Genomic DNA, 26,899 nt, shown 5'->3' with positions numbered 1-26,899 from the left:
AGATTTCTGAGAGATGAATTGGAGGTGGAGCGGGTGAGATTCTCATCCTACTTGAGTTCCTGGGAGTTGGTACTGCCATCTTCTTCCCTTAATGCTGCAAATATTTGTTACCATCAGGCATGTAAGTTCTCACATGCACAGCATCCCGCCTGACTGGCATCAAAACTTCTCCTCTGACATCTCATAAACCACATCATTAGGGGAAATTTCCATTCCAACTCATGACTGATCCCAATATCTGAAGCCACCCAGCAATGAGTGACGGGACTGGGACCTTCTGTTCCAGCTCCTTAGGCCTTCGAAACTATTACATTCACCTCCACATGAGTAGTTGAGTCCTGCTGGTGGTTGGTATTGCATGGCTGAGCTCCAGCTCATTTAGCTTGGGTGAGTCTTATCTTCCAGGAGAGTATGAAATCTGCTTCTCAATGACATGTTTTATAAGAATATGTAAAATTGACGATCAGGAAAAGAGCAGCTAGTCCATCAAGCTCGCATCACATCTCACACTGGCACATCAACCCAGCCCCTGTCCAACAATGGGAAGCTATCCAGCTCTTTAATTATTTATAGACCTCTAATAGTTTGCCTCTAAGTCTATAGTGCTCTAAAGTAAATTGACCAAGGCCCTTAAGCCTATCCAAGGTTCATGCAGCCAAGGATCATTCACGCAGTTCTTCTCTGCACCTCTTCCAAGGGCATTATATCACCAATATTGGGCATAGCCTGTCAGATGTAGTCTGACCAGCAACTTGTACTGTCAAAATGATGTTCGTTGATTTATACTGAATGATTGTATTAATAATAACCAATGATTAGCTTTAACTACAGTTTCTCTACTTTGGCCTGAACCTTCACTGGGAAATGGGCCATTAAAAATACACAAAATTGGTTGTACTGTGCAAATATGATGAGAGCTTTTTAAAGTCTTAACCCTTGCACAAGTTTTGGTGTCATCTGCAATTTTACTTAACATATCCCCAATACATATAAAAACAGAGAGCGCTGGAAATACTCAGCAGGTCTGGCAGCATTTGTGGACAGAGAAACAGACTTAATGTTTCAAGTCAAATATGACTCTTCTTCAGGTTTGAAGAAAGGTAGAAATATTCATGGATTTAATGCCATAGAAAGGGGGCTGGAGGGGGAGGAAGAACAAAAAGGAAAAGGGAGTGGTGATGCTTGTAGTAAAGAAACAAAGCATTGGTCCAGAGTGAGTGTGAATGGCACAATAATGAACAGCTCCGCTTGTGACATTACAGCTGTCTGGGTCATTAATCAAGATAACCAAGAGTAACAGACCGAGAACCAAGTTCCTTCAAAATTTACTTGTGTGCGCTCCCTTTAAATTTTCTTCCGTGGCCACATATACAATATTTATCACAAAGCAAGGTCTACACAGTACTTGCACTCCGATAGTTTAGTGGGGACATTGCCTAGAACCAATCTTGTGGACACCATTAGTAAACATAAGAGGTTAGTGTGCAAAATTAAAGCACATGAGATTGGGGGCAATACATTGGCATAGATTGAGAATTGCTTAACAGACAGGAAAGAGTAGGAATAAATGATTTTTTTTATCAGAGTAGCAGGCGGCGACTAGTGGAGTAGCACATGGATCAGTGCTTGGACCCCAGCTATTCACAATATATATATCAATGATTTGGATGAGGGAACCAATTGTAATATTTCCAAGTTTGCTGATGACACAGAACTAGGTGGGAATGTGATTGGTGAGGAGGTATTAAAAGTCTTTAAGGCAATTTAGACAGGTTTAATGAGTGGGTAAGTACATGGCAGATTCATTTCTGTGCTCGGTGGGCACCGCGGGGACTGGGGTGCTTTATTGACCCCTTTTATCACATTTTGGTTTAAAGTTGTAAGTTTCCTTTAAACTTTGTTTTTGGTTTTACAGCTGACCTGAATTAGGGGCTGTGCCTGATTTATCCTAATTTTGTTAATTTAGTTTAATTGTTTTAACTCAACAAGAGTTACATGGCAGATTCAGTATAATGTGGATGAGTGTGAAGTTATCCACTTTGGTAGGAAAAACAGAATTGTAGAGTATTATTAAATGGTGATAGATTGGGAAATGTTGATGTACAAAGGGACCTGGGTGTCCTTGTACACCAATCACTGAAAGCAAGCACACAGGTGCAGCAAACAGTTAAGAAGGCAAATGGTATGTTGGCCTTCATTGAGAGAGGACTCGGTTACAGGAGCAAAGATGTCTTACTGCAACTGTACAGGGCCTTGGTGAGACCATACCTGAGGTATTGTGTGCAGTTTTGTTTTCCTTATCTAAGAGGGAGTGCAGTGAAGGTTCACCAGACTGATTCCTGGGATGGCAAGATTGTCATATGAGAGGTTGGGTCAACTAGGCCTGTATTCACTGGAGCTTAGAAGGATGAGAGGGGATCTCATTGAAACATATAAAATTCTGACAGGGTTGGACAGACTGGATGCAGGGATGATGTTTCCTGTGGCTGAGGGGTCTAGAACAAGGAGTCACAGTCTCAGAATACGGGGAAGGCCACTTAGGACTGAGATGAGGACAAACTTCGAGTGGTGAACCTGTGGAAATCTGTACCATAGAAGACTGTGGAGGCCAAATCACTGAATATTTTTAAGAAGGAAATAGATTTCTAGACTCTAAAGGCAGCAAGTGAAATGGGGAGAGAGGGGGAGTGTGGTGTTGAGATAGAGGATCAGCCATTGTCATATTGAATGGCTGGCAGGCTCAAAGGGCCGAATGACTTACTTCTGCTCCTATTTTCCATGTTTCTGTTAATGACATGAATATAGACTGTTGCAAAATATTAATTTAGTAACTCTTCTGTAGCCTGAGAATCAATTTAATCCACCCTATAATATACTTTAGTGGCCTTATACACTCCTTAATGGCCTTTTAGCATTTCTGAAAAAGCTTTTGCAATTAGTACCATAATTGCACATCACCTACTTTACCAGAAATCTCTTGGCAAACCTCTTATGACTGTTTTTGTCTCCCTCAATTGCATGCAATACTTGGCCCCGTTCTCCTGCAAGTTAAATTCTTTAAGTGTGTAACATGTCTTCTCTTTAACCTGATTTACCTCTGGTCATGCCTCGTCAATCATTCTTTTAGTGGTGCAACCAACCATCACCAGATATATTATCTCAGAGAACATGGGTGTGCAGACTTGTAGCACAATGACATTGGTAACTACACACGAATGAAGCAGGGCCCTGAACCCATTCGATCCCTTCTATCTAGAGTACCAACCCTACTAGTTTCATAGGATATCTGTTAATAAGTCAACTGCCCTTCCTGATCCATTTGCTTGAAAACTCCCTTTACATATGCAGCAAACGGCCAAATACCACTATGAGCCGCTCTTCCCACACAGTTCATCAACCACAGGATACCAAAACGTCTTCCACATAGATTTTATTAAAATACATTGAATCAGCTTTACAATCACATCTAAAGCCCAGTCATACGTATTCCACAGAGCATTAATTGATTAAAAGTATGATTCCCTGATAGGAGGCTGCATTGGTGCGGTTATGCGGAGCTAATGCAGCTACAATCAACAAGGCTGTATCCAAAGTCTGCAGCTATCTCAATTGCACAGACAAAATTTAAATAGGTATCCTGCAGTAATTTAAATAATGAATTTGCATTTATCACTTACTGTCGAGCAAAACCTCTGGAATTACACCCTGCCACCTCCCCCCACCGCCACCTCCCAAGCTCTCTGCTTCTCTTTCCTCCTTTAAAACATTCCTTAAAGCCCCACCTTGTTGACCAAATCTTTGGTCATTTGCCCTCATATTCTCAGTATTAAATTTTGTTTTGATAACACTCCTGCAAGCACCTTGGGGCATTTTACCATGTCAAAATCACTATCCGTTTGTTGTTGAATATATGTATTTGTTGATGAAAAAGACAAAAAAGCTTAGTGTTGATATGAGTTATGGCATTTGTGGCACTTTTGTGACCTAAATGTACAGTTTGCCAGATACCATCACCATATGAAGACATCACCCTTTTATCATTCTTCAGCTTTCTTCTGATATAATTCCATCATGGGGCTGGAACAGTTAAAGTCTCTAAGATGGTTCTGTAACCCCGAGAATGAATGAACAATAGACAAAAGAATAAACTAATGGAGAAATTTTACAATCCATCGTCAAGAATATTTGATCTAATTTGATCAAATTTATATGACTGTTGACCATTCATAGCAGACTAAGGTTAGTCTGGGAAGGCGTAGCCCCATAAGGGCGGATGTGTTAGGCTACCTTGGGCAACCTCCAGAACCACATCTAACTATAGTAGACAACCCTACATCAGACCCTTCATGTATACTCAGGACACGTGTATCACAAGGAATGGATTCACCAGTTCAAATGAGTCAGTGTATAATTGCGCAGATTCCAGTATTTGACAATTCAGGAGAATTTTCGGAAATTGTAACTGGATTTCTGCCAACTATCACACAGAAGACCAGAACGAGAAGAACATTTAGCCTATCCCTCTTGTCAATGGAATTTTCACTCATTTATACATGGCTTCCTTGTTCTACTTGCTGACTTACCTGGAAGTGATATTCTGAATGCACCTTATCCATATCATATACTTTATAACTCACTGAAATCACACCCTCTTCCAGATTGTAGAGTTTAAACTCCTCTGTTCTTTCCTCTCAGTTCACCCCTTTTACATTCCTGTTGCATTGCTCATACATGCTTTTTGGCAAGCTTACCTATTTTTCAGAACCAGTCATAAGTGCGATATTGCACTTTGAAATGTTATGCGGTTTTCTTGCCTTGAGCCAGAAATTTACAAGCACTTCCCATTTCAGCTTCGCTAACTGAAAAGTGATCAAACTCTCAGTGATCTCAGGTTGTCCAAAGACTTCCTGACCTCAAAGGTTCGAGGGTTCATTGTATACAAAGCTCCACCTTAGCAGAATGAAGCAGTGTGCAGTACAAAGTGTCTCCTGACAGCATATTCTCTGGTATATCTTCAGCAATGCCAGGGGAGATATGCTTGTATTTATTATTTTAGTTAAGAGGACGACTGATTAGGACAGCTCACAACTTTGTCGCTGCTTTAGAAAGTCAACCATCTGCTGACACTTCCATTATAGTTTTTGCAATAATGACAATTGAACACTTCAGTATAACTTTATCCAACAATGGAGGAAGAGGTACATGTAGATTATGTGCAACTGTACAGCAGCAGTGCACAATCCTGCCATTTAAATATGAAGTACCGTGGAGGGATAATTTTGTTGCTTTTGCATCCCATTTCTTCTTTGCAAGTTAATAAAACCCACACAATGCATTAACTAACAAACCAGAGTGATGATGCAGAGCCAATTTCTGAACTGCATTGTATCCTGTCGCTCTGCCACCTGCAGCAAGCTCTCCTTCTTCTTTAACTGAGTATTTCGTGTTCAATGAAAGTCAACATTCATGATTTTGCCACGATCCTAGCCTTGCAGCTGATATTTTTACGAATGATAGATGTCCTGATGGAATCCAAGGCACTTCAAAATACAGTAAGAACAGACCTTAAAAAGTTAAATGAGATATTGCCACAATGCAATCAGTGCCATGTGAAATTAGGAGACATGTACTAGGCCTCACCTTTGGGGATGACTGGGAGGCTGGGCTATTTGTAAATGGCATTAAATGCTCTACCAATGATAAGTCTCCTGACTTCACTGGTTCCGGCCCCTATTTCATAAAGCTTAGCATCCCGCAGAAAGCGGCCCATTGGGTAGTCATTGATGTAGCCATTGCCGCCTGCAATCACAAACACTTTAGAATAAGCATGAGCAGATTCACCACAGTACAGTCGATTAGCAAAGCTCATATCGTGTGTACCCAAGTTCCGAGAGGACCATGCCTTTTCTTGCTGAATTCCATTTCCCAAGTATTAGACAAGTTACAAAGCACAGGACTAAAAAACAATTCTTGAACTCTGTAGTGTGAAGAACCTATTATAATAAAAACAGAATTACCTGGAAAAACTCAGGTCTGGCAGCATCGGCGGAGAAGAAAAGATTTGACGTTTCGAGTCCTCATGACCCTTCAACAGAACTGAACTATTATAATACATACTTGTAAGGGTTTATGGTAATTCAGAGGGCTGGACTAATTATCTACAGAACATGAGTTTAAATCCTGCCATGCCAGTTTGAAAATTTGAACTCAGCTAAAAAAAGGAAGTCCGGAAATTAAAATAACTTTAATCAGTAGAAGTGCAGTTGGTTCATTTGAATTCTGTGCAATGGGAGGGAATGGGGTGAGCTTGTATCCCTGAGAATTCTATGCTTGGACCAAGTTATATTGAGTAGACTGTACATATTTAACTGGAAAGTGAGATTATTATTAAGAATTCCATGCAGAAGAACACCATTGCGGGGACTCAAAAGTAGATTTGCTCATTGATCTATAATCAATACTGAAATTAATGCTCTTCAGATGAATTTGACATTAAATTTCACGCTGTAACCTGGTGGCCAATTATTCAGTCACTCAAAAAGAAAAGCAGGAAGGAAACATTCTGTGACAAACACTTTTTTTTACCCCCCACCTTTACACTTTGCAATGTCCAAGTCCACCCAAGACATGAATTTTACTTCATTTCAAGGGACACATTTAGATCTCCTCTGGGACAGGAACATTGGTTAATTGAAGGTGATCCATATTTCATATCCAGCCTATGAAGATTCTTCACTGAAAATGTTGCGCTCTCTATTTGAATCTGGCAAGTGCTCCTGAGTATTTGCCTTTTTCTTCTTCACCAGCTTCATAAGAACATGGGGCCATTCACCCCCTGATCCTGTTCCACCATTCAGTTAGATCACGACTGATCTGTATTTAAACTCCATTTACCCAGCTTGGATCAATATTCTTTAACAGGCTTAACTAATAATAATCTATCAATCTCAACTTTGAAATATTTAATTAGCCGAAGCTCAATCACTTTTTGGGGATAGGAATTCCAGGTTTCCACTACCCTTCCTGATATTACCCCTGTTAGTCTCACTCTAATTTTAATGTTGTACCCCCTTGCTATGGATTCATCCCCCCACATGAGGAAATGCTTTCTCCCTATCTACCCTATCAAATATTTCCCTTTGACAGCTTCAAAAACTCCAACCCTGGCACTCTTCCATACAGCATTTGAAAATGAGGACACACTTCAGTGTCTCCTTGCTCCAAACCCTCTGGAGTGCAGGGATCCTACTGTGCTCAACCTTCCCTTCCTCCTATCAGGGGTCAGGGCTGTGAAAAACAAAGATGTTAGCCAATTACTATTTGCTTTCCCCTTCCAATTGTTGGGGTGGCCTCATTGATTTGGTCTCAGCCTTTTACCTAGATTTATGATTTAAAGAAGAGAACACTCACCCAGACACTGAATTCCATCCAGGGCGACTTTGGTAGCTGCCTCTGCAGCATAAAGAATCACGCCTGCACAATCCTGGAAAAGGAAGGAGGGGTAAATGAGGTCCTAAACCTGGATAGTCAGTTTGGGTAGTCAGTTGCAGTTAGGTAACCAGGATTCAAAGTATGCAATCTTGATCAATACCCCACACACTCAATATATTGTGGGACCAGCCTGATGGATCTCAATGTCCCTTCCTGATCCTATGCATTCCTAATGTAAAGAAAGTCCGAATTTATATTTATACAGAACAGCACTTTTCATGGCCTCAGGATGTTCCGAGGCACTTTGTACCTAAAAATGTACTATTGAAGTGCATTTGCTGTTGTAATGTAGGAAATGGAACAGCCAATTTGTGCATAGCAAGCTCCCAAAAACAGAAATGTGATAATGATGAGATCATATGTTTTAGTGGTGTTGCTTGAGGGATAAATATTGTTCAAGACACTGTGGAGGCCTTCTCTGCTTTGAGTAACACTATGGAATCTTTTATATCTGCCTGGGAGGACAATGATAAGGGTAGATGTGGCTTAAACCCTTTTACTGTGTATCAAACACTGGGGAAAGAGGAACAGGTAAGTAGATAATCTTGACCATCGCTCATAATTATTTATACACATATTTACAACTACACTTTACCCATGAATATATTTTTGCCTTTTCTGGAAAATGGTGAAAAATAAGGACCGAAAGCACAACCGAGCAAGACAGAAAAATGAAATGAGAGGCAATTAAAGCAGAAAAAATCTGATCAGAAAAGATGAAAAGGCAAGGGCACTATTATTCTAGATAGATGATTTAGGACTTAGGGATATGGCTTCACAAAAGATCAGCAACCCCCTTTCAGTCTATTAATTACTTAAAAGAAAGAAAAATTCATAGAGGTTTTTAAAACGAAGAAGAGTTTTGAGAAAGCAAATAGGGATAGACCATCTCCTCTGGTAGGGGAAACAGTGCCAAGCAGTCACCAATTTATTATAATAATATAAAAGCAAAAAACTGCGGATGCTGGAAATCCAAAACAAAAACAAAAATAAAAATACCTGGAAAAACTCAGCAGGGCTGACAGCATCTGCGGAGACGAATACAATTAACGTTTCGAGTCTGTATGACTTCAACAGAACTAAGGAAAAATAGAAGAGAGGTGAAATATAAGCTGGTGGGGGGTGGGGGGGGGGGGGGGAAGAGAGAGAGAGAGAGAGAGAGAGAGAGACAGGTAGAGCTGGATAGAGTGCCAGTGATAGGTGGAGATAGCCAAAAGATGTCATAGACAAAAGGACAAAGAGGTGTTGACTGTGATGTTAGCTAAGAAATGTGCTAATAGGTGACATTAAGGGTAGAAAGCAGGACGAGCAAGGTACAGATAGCCCTAGTGGGGTTGGGGTTGGGGGAAGGGATCGAAATAGGCTAAAAGGTAGAGATAAAACAATGGATGGAAATAGATTTAAAAATAACGGAAACAGGTGGGAAAAGAAAAATATATATAAATTATTGGAAAAAAGGGGGATCGGAATGTGGATGGGGATGGAGGAGCGAATTCATGATCTAAAGTTGTTGAACTCAATATTCAGTCCGGAAGGCTGTAAATTTAATATTGTTATCCAATTTAATATTGTTGCTAAGAGTATGAAAGGAAATTCTCCTAACCTCTTTCTTCAGAGCTTGGAATACTTTTGCACAGGGAATGGTTGAGATGAAGACCATTGCATTTTTTATGATGAAAAGTGGATCAATATTTGAAGTTGATGAAGGTAGAAGGCTATGGGGAGAGGGCAGGACAGTGACATTGGCTTTGGATTGCTCAAGCACAGACACAATGGGCTGAATAGCCTCCTTCAAACTTCTGTGATTCTCAAGTGAAATACACTGAGAACCATTGAAGCCTACAAAATTCTGAAGGGGCTTCAGAGGGTGGATGCCAAGGGATCGTTCCTGCTGGTTGAGGAATCTAGCACATTGTCAGCATAACGGGTTGATCATTTAGGACTGAGATGAGGAGAACTTACTTCATTCAAAGAGTTGTGAATGTTTGGAATTCTCTACTCCAGAGGGTCATGGATACTCTATTGTTGAATGCATTTAAAGTTGGGGGAGACAGATTTTTGGTCTCTTACGGAATTAACGGATATGGGGAGCTGGTGGGAAAATGGAGTTGAAGCCCAAGATCAGCCATGATTACACTGAATGGCAGAGCAGGCTCAATGGGCCGTGTGGTCTACTCCTGTTCCTATTCCCTATGTTCTTATGACAGCACAAGTAAGCCACCTGCTGCCAGGTTTCTGCCTAAGCAGCCCTTGAGCAGATTTCATAATGATAAGCAAGTGTTCTGTTAAAATGTTTTCCTTCAAGTTTCTCCATGTACCTTTGTTGAATATTTTAGTCTCTGCTCTTCCTAGAATGATCCCAAATGTACCTTAAACTCTACTGCACCAGTGTGATATTTCCACTTATCACACCACCCTCACATCCTCAGTGAGGCCGGGTTTAAATTATGGGCAGTATATCTTTTGATGTAGGTTTATTGCTCCACCATGAATTATGACTTCCTAACTTTTAAAATGAAGAGCAGACATTCATTAGAAGAGTTTCCCACTCCAGGAAACTATTGGACCGTCACTGAACAAGAGCAAATAAAGATGCTCGTGTGAATTTCTGGCTATCAAGTTGAGGCGTCAGTACACTATAGACACCGTGTCAACATTTAAGCATCCCCTAATGTGATACAGCGTAGTTAGATCCAGAAACCTCCCTCAATACTGCCCCAATAACGTATCTCAGCTTCAAGCACAGACAGTTTCCACCATTACAGAAGTGTGAAAATTTATCCGTTTCCCACATTAGCCACCCTGCGAGTGAGATTTCCAATTTAATTGGAATCAGTGCTGTGGAATAGCCTGAGGGACTGGATTGAGACTGCTTAAACTCATTTCCAGTAGGATCCCTACAACCAGCAAGCTGAGGAATCTAGGCTGAATTAAAGCTCAGATCGCACAGGTGGCAACTGTAGACTCAAGTCCATGACTGTGGTCAAGGATTTATACAAACCATTTAGAGTGATTATCTACCAAGCATTTGTTGACAATGGGGTTGCTTATACAGCAGTCCATGAGAATGAGCTCTGCAACTCTCTTTATCCTCACCTTTGAGCTCATGTGGCCCTCATCACAGGCTCTTGCCACGTTGTATACGTACTGTCTGCACGCGCTCAGACGGGTATACATGTCAGCCATCTTGCCTTGTAAAAGCTGTAGTAGAGTGGAGGAGAGAGAGAGACACAGAGCAAAAGTAAATACATCAAGATGTCACTCCAGTTAGCCCATCTCAGTACAACTCAAATCTGCAAAGGGTAAAATGAGGAGATAACAAGGACAAAATTTGAACATTGTTGTGAACACATAAATGTAGAACATATTTAGGAGGAGAAGAAGAGTGAGAGAGAGTGAGTGTGAGGGACAGAAAGGAAGAGGGAAAGAGAGAGAGAAAAAGAGAGAAAGAGAGAGACAGATAGAGAGAGATTTTGCTACAAACCACCACTGGAAAAAGGCTTTCCACTCATGCCAAGGGCGGGCCAATGTGTATCAGAGTCAGATTCAAACCTCGGCACTCTACTTGGGAAGCAACGCGCAATGGCTGGGTCTACATGTCCAATACAGGTCCTACGGTTCTACGGTTAAGGTATTGTATCCTCTGAAATTAGAGTCCATTTAACCATATCTAGGGTTATCATCCCTAAATAGCATCAACTTGAATTTATATAATGCTCTGCCATACTGAGGTGCTACACAGCAGAGTTAGAAGACAAAGACTGACACCAAACCTAAGGAGGAGACAAACAGAATAGATTACTAAAATCAGGACCACAGGTAAGTTTTAAGGACCAATTTTTAAAAAAGAGGTGGGGACACAGAGTTTAGTTTTCCCAAATCACCATCACTATAACCACTATGCTCCTTCCTAATGGGCACTGAATCCTCCTTCTCTAGGGCTATCATTTCCCCCTGAATAGAAACCCAACAATCTCTCACTAGTTCTACCATCCCTCCTTGAATAGGAACCCAATCCTACATCACCACGATCATCTTTCCCCTCAAATGGTAGCTTATTGCTGTATCACTTGTAGTATATACTTTCTGTTCAGGGTTTCGACATCAAATCTTCTCCCTCATTCCTCGAATGGGAGTTATTTATACCAGCACTAAACTAATGGGCCTCCCAAAAGCAGCTGATTGCTCAAAGTGCTTTGCTCACATAGCAACAGAGGCCCAGAAGAATGTTGTTTGCCTGCATTTTTTGATCAGGAATAATGTTTGTCCCAAAGTGAATAAATAAGAAAAGGAAAGATTTAAAAAAAAAAATCAAATACCTTAACATTATATTCAGAGTCTTTGTGCCATCTTACCTGAAACTCTCCAATCTTCTGACCAAAAGCCTCCCGGACATGCAAGTAAGGGAGAGCGTTGTCCAGGACAGCCTGCATGATGCTGCAAATGAATGAGAAGAAACTTTTACCTATCAGTAAGGTGAAGATGTTGGACCAAAATGAAGAGGAGCAGAGTCCAGATGTCTCTACAACAACCTCATTCTTTCTCAGAGCTCAATAATATCAAACTCCTATCTCTCAGTCTTTTCTCACTTCGACAATCTATTGGCATTTAAAATCCAAACTTGACTTTACCTACTAATTCTTGATTTACCTTGTTTATTATCCTTCTCATCCTCAAGGTCTACACCATGGCCTTCATTTAGGTTCCTCACTAAAAAGAGGTAGGAATGCATTTCAAGCCAAATAATTTAGTAATGAGAGCAAAAACAAAAATAGCTGAAAAAACTCGGCAGGTCTGGCAGCATCTGCAGAGAGGAATACAGTTAACGTTTCGAGTCTGTATGATTCTTCATCAGAACTAAAGAAAAATATAAATAAGGTGAAATGTAAGCTGTTTGAGGTGGGTGGGACAGGTAGAGCTGGATAGAGGGCCAGTGATAGGCGGAGGCAAAGAAGAGATTGCCAGAAATGTCACAGACAAAAGGACAAAGGGGTGTTGACGGTAGCAATATTAGCTAAAGGATGTGCTAATGGTGATATTAAGGGTAGAATGCAGGTCGAGCAAGTGACAGATGGCCCTAGTGCGGGTGGGGTAGAGGGAAGGGATTGAAATAGGCTAAAGGGTGGAGATAAAACGATGGATGGAAATAAATTAAAAAATAATAATAGAAATTAGTGGGAAAAGAAAAATATATTTAAAAAATATATAAATTATTAGAGAAAAGGGGGGGATCGGAAAGGGGGTGGGGATGGAGGAGAGAGTTCATGATCTCAAGTTGTTGAACTCAATATTAAGTCTGGAAGGCTGTAAAGTGCCTAATCGGAAGATGAGGTACTGTTCCTCCAGTTTGTGATAAGCTTCACTGAACATTGCAGCTGGCCAAGGACAGATATGTGGGCATGAGGGCAGGGTGGTGTGTTGAAATGGCAAGTGACAGGGAAGTCTGAGTCATGCTTGCTTGCGGACCATTAGGGAAGGGAAGGAAATCTGCTCCAGATCCACAACAATATGGTTGACTCTTGACTGCCCTCGGGAATGTGTCTTTCACGCAGTTCAAGGGTAACTAGGGGTGACCAACAAATACTGGCCAGTGACACCCACATCCCATGAAAGAATAAAGAAAAAAATATAAATAAAGACTTTGTCCAGTATTGGCATTCTCGCCTCTGTGTCAGTGGGTTTAGAAATAAATACCCATTCCAGAGGCCAAACCACATAATCCAAGCAGATATTCTCAATTCTCTACAGAGGGACTTGAAGCTATAACTGTCTGACTCAGGGATGAGAATGCTGCCAATGAGCTGTGGTTGATGCCACATGCATGAAGAGGAATAGCCTCAGCTGACATGCCTCCCATAGTCAAATTGCCCAGCTGCACTCGGTGCTGGACTCACACTATTTACACACCTGAAGAATGGGCAGTTGAGTGAAGCACCAGAGAATGTGGGCATCCATGGATCTTTTTCACAGTTGGAATCTGCACATTCAAGGGATTAGCAGGGAAGACTGGGGAATAACAGCTTAGGAGATGGGAAATGCAGACTATTTGGCTCCTTATTTTTCACCTTGCAGTGGTCAACGTTTTTCACAATTGGTGCAGTCTGGCTCATTCTTGGAGTAATTAAATAAATGTTATACATTATGTGACAATATAACCCATCAGAAATAAGTTTACAGAGTCCCACCGGGTTTTGGAGCAGAAAGCAATCGTACAAAATTCAGATCTAAGACACTACTAACTGAAAAGTATTTATCTATATTTCAACAGCATCTTTCACATCAGAACATGAAGCGTTTGTTAAAAGATTGAGACACATGATCAATAGGAAGGGACAGAATTAATTCCTTACCCTAGAGGACCAGCAGACAGCACCAATCGCTCCAAGTCTAGACCGCTCATCAACACATAGACTCCTTTGTTCACTTCTCCCAAGATATTATTGGCTGAAACCATTAAATCATAGATATCATGTAGATATGAACATCACATCCATAAAAAGTGGGCTCAGGTCAGTGTTGCAGCTATGTACACTGGTGACAGGTACTCACCAATACAGCAACAGACCATGCTTCACCTTCCCCTGCAAAAATTACATGCCCTTACCATGTTTTCTTTACTAGGAAACCTTTATCCCTGTATCGAATCGTTGTAACAGATGTGTAGCTGGTCACTTTCTTCAGTATAGGTATGCTGGATGTCATGGTTCACAGGACTCCTGTCAAGTTGATTTGCTCTGGCACTTACCGAAGCTCAGGAAGGTGGCATGTGACAAACATTTACTTGCAGATTGGACTGCCTGCCATTGTATAATTCAAAGCACCAAATGGGTTCACTCACACATAGCTGCATTGTGTACTTTAATTTAATTGACAACTGCATTTTTGATCAATCCTTTTTGCAATGGACAGGAGAGGGGGGGAGGTGTGGTGGGCAGGGTTCAACTGCCTGTTACATGGTCACATTATCACAGACATATATACAAAGCAGGAGGGACACTTATGAAGCAGATCCTCACAATGCTGTCAAAACCCCCACCTGTATAACTCATATAATTATAGTTCCATTCAGTACAGAAGGCCATTCAGCCCATCATGCCTGCAAAGGACCTTTGTAAGAGCTATCCAATTAATACCATTCACCCCTGCATCTTACCCATAGCACAGCAATATTTTCCTTTTTAACTATATACCCAATCCCTTTTCAGAAGTTAGTATTCAATCCACTTCCACCACCATTTCATCACCATGCATTCTAATTGACAATAACAATAATCAGATTCAAATATGGAAGTTTAATACCTGGCACTTTGCAGTCTTCAAAAACTAGTTCACACGTGTTGGAGCCTCTCATTCCCAATTTATCAAGTTTTTGAGCCGTACTGAATCCAGGCATGCCCTTAAGATGAACAAAAATACGTACAGAGGGATATAAAAAAAAACTATAAGAGGAAATGCACAAGAGGACATCAAATGTTATGAACTCTGGCTACATGGATAGATAATCTGAGCCACACTAGGACAAAGATATGATGAAGAAAGCAGGTAGATGATTATAATCAGCCCTGCTGTAATCAGCTTGATGCATCTGTCCTGTTTCGCAGGGTGCAAAAAAAATCTATTTCTTGCCGCTGAGTTTACAACAGGTTCAAAGTCACACAGATCAGCTGAGTTGGTTTACTCTATACCAAAGTTTGGCTGTATGCACACACATAATAATAACCCTGAATAACTAAGTGTCTCTTGTAACTGGTGCACGTTTTTTAGAAAACCATCTTTTCCATCCCACTCAGCCGTGAGTTCCACATGGGCCCAGATTACTGCTCCAAGTTGAGAGTTTAACAAGGTGACCCCTGATCACTGCTCCCTGCCGGGAGCTTCACATGGGGGCCCCTACCCACCACTCCCAACTGTGACTTCCACTGGAACCCCTTATCACCACTCCCAGCTACGAGCTCGAGAAAGGGCCTCCTGATCACTGTTCCCTGGTGAGCTCCACACGGAAACCCTGATCAGCACTCAGCTGTGGCCTCTACACAGAAACCCTTTATCATTGCTCCCAGTCACGAACTCTAGACAGGGACCTCTGATTACCACTCCCAGCCATGAGCTCTACAAGGGTAGCCTGATCACCAGTCACAGCATGAGCTCCATAAGTTGATGCCTGATCACTTGACAGGGACCACACCTGGTCAAGATTCATGCTACGTTTATAGCAGGCCAGGCTGAAGATGCATCCCTGAAACCAAACTCATAATTCCTGCAATGTAAAGAGAAAGTAACTGATATTAACAAATGCCTGATGTCCCAAATGCCCCCCAAAACATACTAGAAGGTCCTGATGAGAATCAGTGTAAAACATTACCTTCTCTACAATGAATGCTGTAATGCCACGGGAAGCTGGCTTGGCATTAATGTCCGTTTTGCCATAAACAATGATAACGTCAGCGTCAGGGCCATTGGTAATCCAGAACTTGTTGCCATTGAGGACGTAGTAATCACCTTCCAGAAAACACAAACAAGTCTGAGTCAGTGAAGCACACTGCTTTTTGAAATTACTTTGATCAGACCAGATCACTGAAGCGCTTCATTTTCATATTGGGATCCAGCTTTGACCATTTTGCCAACAACTAGGGAATAATTTTCTTCTCAACAGTGGCACTTCAAATTTTCACTTTTCTGTTTGGGCAAATGGGGTAGAAATCTGTGGTGAATGGAACATTTTTCCATATTTAGTAGTCAGCATCTACAAGGGACAAAGTTAAAAATGTGGCTTTCTCTGCACTGCCCCAACCAGGGATCTGGTCTCCAAACTCTGAAGGTCACCCACTGCTACATTAAATGGAGCATTTTCTCCACCAGCCAAGCTTTTGGCTCTCTTAAATTTACTGTCAAGTTTCAGGGCTCATTGGCCACTTTGCTAAAAATAAAATTCAGATCGAAACTATTTCAAAATGTGTTTTGGGTGAAAATTTATTTTGTAGGGGTTAGTTTCAGGGGATAACCCAGGAATGGTCTGTGAATCCAAAGTCAGCTGTAAGTGGTTAGTATACAAATCGGAAGTCACTTTCCCCAGAAATCAAACTGTTTGCAGTCAGGAATAAGACTGAATACAGGCACCAAGGAAGGCAATCTTGGTTTTTGCGACAGGGCTGCACAGGCAGTCAGCCAGCAAAAAGCTGTAAAGGAAAAGTAGTTCTGCCCTTGGAATAGATGCAAAGAAATCAATTAGTTTCAAGTGCCAACTCTCCAGTGTGGGGCAATGCAATCACCATGCAAACATAAGTGGTATCAATTGAACTAAGCACCTCTGATCACAATTGCTAATCTGTACTTTCTGGAATAAAGTAATTTAATGATTCAAGTCAAGTTTTGCCTTGTCCAGGGTTCAACTGGTCCACCTTCAGAGAGATTGAAGATGTACAAGTGCATGGGGCTCAGAATTCCAGATCAGATCACAAGTGAGTTTCACTTATACTCCTGGGTCCGCCCCCCCAACAATACTGCACAAGTAGATACAGGACAGTGCAAGCCAACTCCCATATAAAAACATTCAAGTCACTTACAGGAGTAATGGCACCACTGAATCTGAGAAGGTACCTACAGCAGATTCAAATCCATAACACTCATCAATTTCTTGCCAAAATACGGGTAGTTTTATGTCATGAACTTAGCTCACTTGGACGTCAGTGAAAAGTATCCAAACTTGTTTCTCAAAGGACTCTCTCAATCAAATAGTAACAATTTTGATCCCATCAGTCTGGGATGGATTCAAATCTAGATCCCCAAGGGAACCAAGTCCTAAGCCACAGTGTCATGTTGTGTCACTCATTGTGTCATTAATTCCACAAACCTTTTTTATCTGCCTTCAATTTCATAGAGATAACATCTGACCCTGCATTCGGTTCACTCATTGCGAGAGCCCCAAAATGATCGCCACTAATTAACTGAAAGGAGAGAAAGCCAATTAAACAGAAGGAAACCCACTTCACAGTCCAACTGCAGTGCAGTGACAAGAACACTCTGGAGCTGCTCCAAGAATGAGCTGCAGAATATAACACAATCAATGGATTCACTTCTAGTTGTAATACAGTTACACAGGTGATTGTTTAAAGATTTCTCATCACTTGCAATCTGTTACTGTCTTGAAAGCCCTGTCTCTGTTGTTTCTAAAGAGCTCCATTCTGTTACCTTATTATTTCCCTCTGATGTTAACCTGGCTGCTCTTGTTACCTTTTTTTTTGAACAGATACAGAATGTAGGGATTAGGTGGCAATCAGGTTCAAATATTTTGGTTATAATGTCCATCATGCATCATGTCTGTGATGTTGTTAATAATTGCTGGTGTCTGGTTAGGTATGCTTTACCAGTCCAATAAGACTGATGATATATTGCTTATATATAAATAAATATTATAAATATATATATAAAAAATGCTGGAATGCAGCACCTCTTCCCTTGGGAACAGCAACATTCCAGAAATAAACACAGGGGTTGTTGAATGACTCCTAAGAGCTTACCATGTGGGAAAGCAGATGAGCTAAAAAAGTAGGACATTCAAATGGATGTCCTAAATTTACATATTTTAACTGAACAAACTTTGAGCCAGTTATATTATCGCCTCAGTGCTGGTGGAAAGTACACACTGTTTACAGTGCACACTGTGCAAAAGCAGGAGCACAAGTCAGGCGATGAAGGCAATATGAAGGTGTGAGGCCACAGCTCAGAGGCAGCCTTATGCTCCTAAATCTCTAGCCTTGTTATGATATGTATAAGCCAAGCAGAGCTATTTTATCAGTTGACAGAACACACTGTATAGCTGGCAATGCAATTCAGATCTGTTAGCTGCTAATGCTGCTATATAGGCACTTGCCTGGGCTTGGTATCTATACCATAACTGGATGCTGAATATGGGATTAAAAGGCACTGGAAATTCTCTCTTGGATACCTCTCTGAAGTTTCCTTTAGCTAATGAAAGATGGCCTGTGAGCAAGGAATCCACAGCTATTTGACAGATCCAATAATTCAGCTTAAGCATGACTGGAATGCGCTATTTGGTGCCATACCTTTGGTAAGTATTTATTCTTCTGTTCTTCGTTCCCATTCCTCACCAGCTGATTGATGCACAGGTTGGAATGAGCTCCGTAACTGAGGCCGATGGCAGCAGATGCACGGCTTATTTCCTCCATAACAAGGACGTGATCCAGGTATCCACCTCCTGCCCCTCCATACTCCGCTGTAAAGTACCACAGAGCTAGCTGAACAAGATGATTAAACTCACCACAATAGTAACAAAATCCTGAAAACACTGCATCATCCAGCCGGGACAAACATTGTAATTGCACACATTACTGGTGAGAATGTGAAACTTGCTACCGCATTGAAGTGGTTGAGATAAATAGCATAAATGTATTTAAGAGGAAGCTTGTTAAGTACGAGAGGGAGAAAGGACTGATAGGACGAGATGAGAAAAGGTGTGCAGAGACTCATGTGGAGCACAAACAACAGCATAGATCAGTTGGGCTATAAGCTCTGTTTCTGTATTGTAAATTCTATGCAGCTAGAAAAGTACCCACATCATCAGATATTCAAGGACTTTCCACAGTAACCATGCTGAAAACACAATGCGTCCTTCTGCATAATACAAATACCAAACTACACACACTGAAGTCCCATCTATTCAGTAAACATTCAAACAATTGCAAAATGCAGAGTCCCTCCTGCATGCCACAGGCCAGCTCAATACACAAACACCCATACATTCGTATAAAACACACTAACATGACAACATAGCACACTGTTGCATCATCAATATACACACTAGCAAATCACATGCAGTCACTAATTTGCACACACTACATGTCCAAAGATGCACTAAATGCATTGTGTTTATGGGCATGAAAATACTATTTATAAGTACCAGTCATAGCTCCATGGTGGAATTCTCACCCAAAGGTCAGAAGATTATAGATTCAAGTTGCACCACAGGACTTGAGGATGTAAATCCATACTGACACAGCAGTTAGTAAAGGCTGAGAGAAACTTTAAATGACTGTTATAACCTATATTTTCAATTGGTATGTTTGAGATGCAGCTCGGGAAATTAAACACATACACATGTCTACAAATTACTACCATAATAACTTTTAAACAAATCCCCAAATTAATCACTCTTGGGTAAACCTTCACCAAGGCAACAATAACCCATAGACTTAAACAGACACCAGGCAAAGCACATTTTATCTTATGAATTCAAAATGAGGTTCCTTTGCACCGTTGCAGGCTTACAGATGGCTTAGATCTTACATGCCTCTGACCTACATACGCAAACTCTTTTCTGTATATACCTAGCCTTCCCTTTGAATGCAAATTCTCGTTGTATCACCAGGCCCTTTGAACTCCACCTCTTCTAACCCTTTTCATAGTACCAATTTTATTAGTAATATAAACATCTTGGTGTCTCCTAGATAGGTGCAATATTTCACCTCCAGTCTATGAATGGTTTATTCATCAAAATGCAAATGTACCCTCTACCTTACTGTTTAACATCTTAAAACTACTATACATCAAAGACTAGCTGGCTTTAATCCAATTAAGACACAACACTCACACCCACAGACACGGACCCTACTACAAGTCTAATTTAAAATAATTCCCAATAACATTATATACAATAATATCTTCACGACATCCCGCTCCCTATCGAAAATGAACCGTCATAATTCTAAAAGACGGCTTCATTTTTTAATAAAACATCTCACACTATCAGATGCATGCATTAACATAAGAACATAAGAACTAGGAGCAGGAGTAGGCAATTCAGCCCCTCGAGCCTGCCCCACCATTCATTATGATTGTGGCTGATCTCACTTCGGCCTCAACTCCAATTTCCCGCCCTCTCCCCATAACCTTTCAACCAATTACTAATTAAAAATCTGTCGATCTCCTCCTTAAATTTATTCAGCGTCCCGGCATCCACTGCACTCTGAGGTAGTGAATTCCACAGATTCATGGCCCTTTGAGATAAGTAATTCCTCCTCATCTCTGATTTAAATCTACCACCCCTTAGCTTTAAACTATGGCCTCTGGTTCTAGAATGCCCCACAAGGGAAAACAACCACTCCACGTCTACTTTGTCTATCCCCTTTAGCATCTTATATAGCTCAAGTAGGCCTAAACTGCTCAATCTCTCCTCATAAGAAAAGACCCACATCTCTGGAATCAATCTAATGAACCTCCTCTGAACCGCCTCCAGTGCAACTACATCCTTCCTCAAGTAAGGGGATCAAAACTGTGCACAGTACTCCAGGTGCGGTCTCACCAATGCCTTGTACAGTTGCAACAACAGTTCCCTATTTTTATACTCTATTCCTTTAGCAATAAGTGCCAAAATTCCATGTGCCTTCCTTATTACTTGCTGTACCTGCACACTAGCTTTCAGCAATTCATACATGAGGATACCCAGACCCCTCTGCACTGAAGCATTCTGAAGTTTCCCTCCATTTAAATAAGTCACCTTTTTAATTCTTCTGACCAAAATGGATAACTTCACACTTATCCATGTTAAAATCCATCTGCCAAATTTTGGTCTATTCACCTAACCTGTCCATTTCCATTTGTAAATTTCTTATTTCTTCATTGCAACTTACTTTCCCACCTATTTTTTTTTAACATAGCTATATATATATATATATATATATATATATATATACACACACACAAGTCCTTGGTATCAACAGAAATCACTCCAGTTCAATGTCCAGGTTTTTTTTTAAATGTCCAATTTTCCTTTAAGCTTCAAACTCTTAATAATGCTTTTACGAACAGATTTTCTCTGCCAGCAACATGTATAATCCATAGATTAAATGGTTGTAATAACAGACTCCACTTGAAAAGTCTTGCACTTTTATACTGAAATTTGTCCAAAAACTTCAAAGGATTGTGATCTGTGTAAATTGTTTTTGATGAATTGTTGGCAACATAAATTTCAAAATGCTGCAACGCTAACACCAAATCCAAGGTCTCTTTTTCGATCATTGGATAGCTTCTCTGTTCTCTGTGAAAAATATCCTATCGGCTTTTTGATTCCAGTGTCATCTTCTTGTAACAGTACAGCCCCAATGCCTATTTCGCTTGTGTCAACAGCAAACTTGAATTGCCTGGCATAATTGGGTCCTGGCAAAACTGGTGTCGTAGTTAATACAGTTTTCAAACTATCAAATGATTTCTGACACTCCTGTGCCCATTGAAACTTCTTGTTCTTTTTTCATAGTTCAGACAGTGAAGCAACCACTTAGCTAAAATTAGGTACAAATTTCCGGTATAACCCACTCATGCCCAGAAATCTCAAAACTTTTCGTTTTGTTGTAGGAACTGGGAAATCCATGATAGCCTTGACTTTCGCATCTCTTGGAGCCACCTTACCGTGTCCAATGGTATGGCCAAGTTCATCACCAAATTAGCTTCTTGTAATCAAGAAAATAATTCTTCCAGATGCTGTAAATGCTCTTTCCAAGTAGGACTGAAAACTATTAGATCATCAATATAAACAGCACAATTGCTTAGACCTGCAATTACTTTTCTTGTCAATCTTGGAAATGTCACAGGTGCATTCTTTATGCCAAATGGCATGACTTTAAACTGATATAGCCCATTTTACATTACAAAAGCCGATATCTCCTTTGCTCTCTCCGACAACGCTACCTGCCAATATCCTTTTAGCAAGTCAATCTTTGTGATAAATTTCAATTATCCCACTTTCTCAACGCAATCTCCCAACCATGGTATAGGATATGAATCTGCTTTTGTCACCACATTCACCTTTCAATAGTCCACACACAGCCTTTGTGTTCCATCCGGTTTCGGTACTAGCACAATAGGCGAACTCCAGTTATTGCAACTAGACTCAATTATATCATTTTGAAGCATAAAATAAATTTCTGTTTGTGATAACTTTGCCACATTTAATCTATAAGGATGTTGCCTTATTGAAGATGAAACCTGTACAGAGACATCATGTATAGCTAAATGTGTCTTTCCCAATTTATTTCCACATATAGGTTTGTGTGACTGCAATAGCTTTTCCAAATCACTTTGACACTTGCTTGGAAGGTAACTCAATATTTCATTTAAATTTTCAAGCACCCCCTCATAATCCAATTTGATTAGAGAAAAATCAATTTCAGAGTCCTGCACTTCTACCTGTTTCTCATCATTCACCATCACTAATACCTCTTTTTGTTCCTCTTCCCTGTCAAAGTATTTTTACATGATACACCCTCTGCTTCCTTCTTCTTATTTATTAAATAATTTACTTCATTCAATTTCTTTTCAATCCTGTAAGGCACATTAAACCTTGCATTTAATGAATCACCTAGTACTGGTAACAAACAAAGTCTGCCTTCACACTTGCTGTGATATCTTTAAATGTTCCCTAGCCAACTCACATGCTCTGTTCAATCTTTCCCTGAAATTTCATATGTAATCCAAGAGAATAGTTTCTGAATTTTGTCCAACCAATTTCTCATGAATTAATTTCAGTGGTCCCCTTATCTCATGACCATAAACTAGTTCAATGGGGCTAAAACCAGTCAATGCATTAGGAGAGTCTCTAATAGCAAATAACAAGAATGGAATTCCTGTATCTCAATCCTGTGGATAATCCTGATAGTACGTTCTCATCATAGTTTTTAAAGTTTGATGCCATCTTTCCAAAGGTTCTTGTGACTCTGGATGATAAGCTGTTGGCTTAAACTGTTTTATCCCCAAACTATTCATTACTTCCTTAAACAGCTGTGACATGAAATTTGACCCCTGATCTGATTGTATTTTCTTAGGTAAACCATATCTTGTAAAAAAAATTTAATTAACTCCTCCACAACATTAGTTGTAATATTTATTAAAGGTGTTGCTTCAGGAAACCTGGTAGACAAATCTATTATTGTCAGTAAGTATCGATTACCACTTTAAGTCTTAGGGAGGGGTCCTATGCAATTAACCATGACCTTAGTAAAAGGTTCTTCAAATGCTGATATTGGGATTAAAGTTGCTGACTTAACACTGCCTGTGGTTTTCCCTGGTACTTGACATGTATGATAGGCTCTACAGAATTTGACAACATCCCTATGTAATCCTGGCCAAAAAAAACCTCTTTTTTTGTGTTTTCCTAATTCCTAAATGTACTCCCATTGGAATTTCACGAGCAATCCTCAGAATCTCATTTCTGTACCCGAATAGGATAACAATCTGATGCATCTTGCTCCAGCTTCATTTGCTGAGACACGATCCATTTTCTCATTAAAATATCTCCCTTAAGGTAATAACATTCTGGAATACATTTTGCTTCTGTTTCTGAATAAGCTTTCTGATATAACTGTTCTAATTGCAAATTATTTTTCTGTAACTCCACTAACCTCCTGGAGTTAAACACTTCAGCTGAATTGTACGCTAGTCTTTCTTCCTGAACAATGTTATCAAACACAGTGCCAGCTAACTGGATTTTGACACCTTCTTCTTGCCTTTGAACATTCTGCCTTTCTTGTTTTTGTTTCAACCTGTGTGCCTGTGACCTCGTTACCCCACAATCTGGAAACAATTCAGGGTGCTCTTTCTGTAACATCTCTGTTGAAAACACTTCTACAGGCTGCTCAACTACCTTAGGTATCACCCATATTTGTGATCCAGCTATATCATTACCCAGAATAAATTGAACTCCTGCAATGGGCAACTTTTCCGCTATTCCAACAATAACTTCACCTATTCTCCATTTGCTCTTTAAATTTACCTTCCACCATGGGATAGATTTAGCATCTCCATGAACCCCACTTTTTATCACTTGCTCCTGCAATACTCCCTCTGAACAACAAATATCATTATCCCACAACACTTAAGATTGACAAGTCCCTGTGTCTCTTAAAATTTTAACATCTTTACTTACTCCACCGTGTACTCATGGAAAGACTTTCCCTTCACACAAAGTCGTTAAATATTTCTGCAACCTGCTCCTCAGAATTTTCTTTGGTAAATTGTGAACACATTCCCATTTCTTTACTATCACTAGTTCTCCCTGTTTTACCTGTATACAAACCACTGGTTTTACCTGTGCCTGAACCTCAGAACTCTCAGTACTTTTACTTCCAGAACTTTTCAGTACCCCAATAATTCCAACAGATTCTCTCAGTGATTTCCAACACAAGGGGCAGAATTTTCTGCCTGTCGGGAGGGCAGGCCCAACCCAATCTCTGGCGGGCAGGGAGCCAATCCCCGTCGGAGAAGCGGGCCCCACTGCCATTTTACGTGGGCAGGCCAATTAAGGCCCGCCCAGCGTGATGTCCGGCGGTAAGCACTATGCACTTCCTGTGCGGGCGGCGGGGAGAGAGAATTCCCCAAAAGCGAAAGTGCGCTCTTTCGCGCATACGCAAAAAAGAGCGCACATCTCCCTGAGGCTAAGTGCTGCCTCAGGGAGATCGCTGACAGTTTTAAAAACATTAAAAATAGAAAAAAAAAATCCTTAACATGTCCCCCTCACGTGAGAATGTCACATGAGATGGGACGTGTTCATAAATTACACTAAAACTTTATTAAACTTTTTAAATCCCTGCATGAAACCTCATCCTGCCGGTGGATGAGGTTTCATGTTTTTCTATTCCCCGCCGGGGCTCCTGGCCTGCCCGCCAACCATAAATTATTTAAATGATCCTGTCAATGGCCTCAATTGGCCATTGACAGGTCGGCAGGCCCACAGCTGATTTTGCTGCGGGCCCACCTTCCTGAAAATTTACATGGGGTGGGGTGATGTCGGGGGTTTCCCCCGACATTATCCCGCGTCATTTTACGCATCGGCAAGCGGGCCCCGCCCCCTGCTCGCCGATGGAAAAATTCAGCCCACTGACTTTGTGTGCCCCACTTTGTTACAATGAAAACACCTCAATTTTCAAATGTCACTCCTACCCTCAGCATCTTCATTTTTATTCTGAGAAAAACTTTCTGGGAATTCCCAGATACTCCTCCTCTTCCCTGACTACCTACTTTCCTTTCACCTTCCCCCTTTCTATCCTTTTCTGATTTGAAAGGGTGACGAAAAGAAGGTTTAGCTCTCTGAACTAACTCATAATCATCAGCCATCTCTGCTGCTTGTCTTACAGTTTGAACCCTCTGTTTCTCCACATGAGTTCTCACTACCAAAGGGACTGAGTCCTTAAATTCTTCCAAAAGAATTACTTCCCTAAGAGCTGCATACATTGTCTCTATTATAAATGCCCTTATCCACTGGTCAAAATTTGTTTTACGTCTTCAAACTCAATATAAGTTTGCCAAGGCTGTTTTCTCATATTCTTAAATTTCTGCCTGTATGCTTCAGGAACCAATTCATATGCACTCAAAATAGCCTTTTTCACCACATCATAATTCAATGATACCTCTTCAAACAGCGAAACTTAGCAACTTAGACTGTAATAATAAAATCCAGTACTCTGGTGGCCATTTCATCTGTTTAGCTATCTTCTCAAATGAAATAAAGAATGTTTCAACATCTTTTTCCTCAAACTTTGAGACAGCTTGCACAAATCTAAACACCTCCCTACTGGGTTTTAGGTTAAAGGTTTTTTCATTATCTGAACTCTCCTCAGAATCAGAGATCTCTTTTTTTAACTTCCAGCCTTTTAAGCAGGTGTTCTCTTTCTCTCTCTTTTTTGAAATTCCAGTTCCCTTTATTTCTCCTGCCTTTCTGCTTACTCTCTTTTAAATGCCATTTCTCTTTCCTTTGCTTGTTCAAATTCAAGCTTCTTAATTTCAAACTGAAGTCTCACTGCCTCCAGTTGTGACTCACCAGTGTCAGATATCACTTCCAACTATAGATGCTGTGCTATACCTTTAATTATATCTGATTTCCTAGCCCCCAATTTTAACTTATCTGCCAACTCTGTTAAATTACTCTTGGTTATTTTTTGCAACCCAATCAGAGTTATATCCTCTACTCCCAGACAAGTCATAGCAATTGCCAAAGTCATCTTGCAGTCTCACCACTTCTAAAAAACCTCACCAACTCATGAATTCAAGTGCTTCTCAAACTCATAACCTTAAAATTTACCAATTCCAAACCGATAAAGGAATTACAAATATTATCCTGCCAAGAGCCCACAACTGTTATAACACAACCTTTACCAACTCGTGTGTCATAATACACACTCCTATGCAGTACTGAGGGATTACTGTATTCTCAGAAATGCCATCTTTTGGATAAAATAGGATGTAAAATACAGAAACAGGCCATCTGCCCAACCAGTTCATGCTGGTGACTGAGAAATTAAACCTTTTCAGGTGGATATAAAAGATTCCATGGCAATATTTTGAAGACAAGCAGGGGATGTGTCCTCCTCTACTATCCTGGTCAATATTTAATCCCTCAGCCATC

General features: G+C 40.5%; 1 protein-coding gene across 2 annotated transcripts in view; it reads right to left on the bottom strand.

Annotated features, from left to right (window-relative positions):
- Positions 1-3,415: 3,415 nt before the first annotated feature.
- The window catches only part of ivd (isovaleryl-CoA dehydrogenase), a 44,185-nt gene continuing 20,701 nt past the window's right edge, over positions 3,416-26,899 (bottom strand). The window contains exons 4-13 of one of the 2 annotated variants that reach the window (XM_041214959.1): positions 18,555-18,724; positions 17,342-17,435; positions 15,854-15,990; positions 14,791-14,887; positions 13,842-13,935; positions 11,847-11,928; positions 10,588-10,692; positions 7,411-7,483; positions 5,641-5,799; positions 3,416-5,564 (exon numbers count right to left, since the gene is read on the bottom strand). In XM_041214959.1, coding sequence (XP_041070893.1) covers positions 5,666-5,799; positions 7,411-7,483; positions 10,588-10,692; positions 11,847-11,928; positions 13,842-13,935; positions 14,791-14,887; positions 15,854-15,990; positions 17,342-17,435; positions 18,555-18,724 — 986 coding nt within the window. In that variant the 3' untranslated portion in view covers positions 3,416-5,564; positions 5,641-5,665. The remainder of the gene's footprint in view (positions 5,565-5,640; positions 5,800-7,410; positions 7,484-10,587; positions 10,693-11,846; positions 11,929-13,841; positions 13,936-14,790; positions 14,888-15,853; positions 15,991-17,341; positions 17,436-18,554; positions 18,725-26,899) is intronic. The other variant, XM_041214958.1, reaches the window with a different exon arrangement.

The sequence above is a fragment of the Carcharodon carcharias genome, chromosome 20 (assembly GCF_017639515.1).
Source record: "Carcharodon carcharias isolate sCarCar2 chromosome 20, sCarCar2.pri, whole genome shotgun sequence".
In the NCBI taxonomy this organism is placed as follows: Eukaryota; Metazoa; Chordata; class Chondrichthyes; order Lamniformes; family Lamnidae; genus Carcharodon; species Carcharodon carcharias.
Note: the sequence above shows the minus strand (reverse complement) of the source record. Positions and strands in the feature narration are given on the sequence as shown.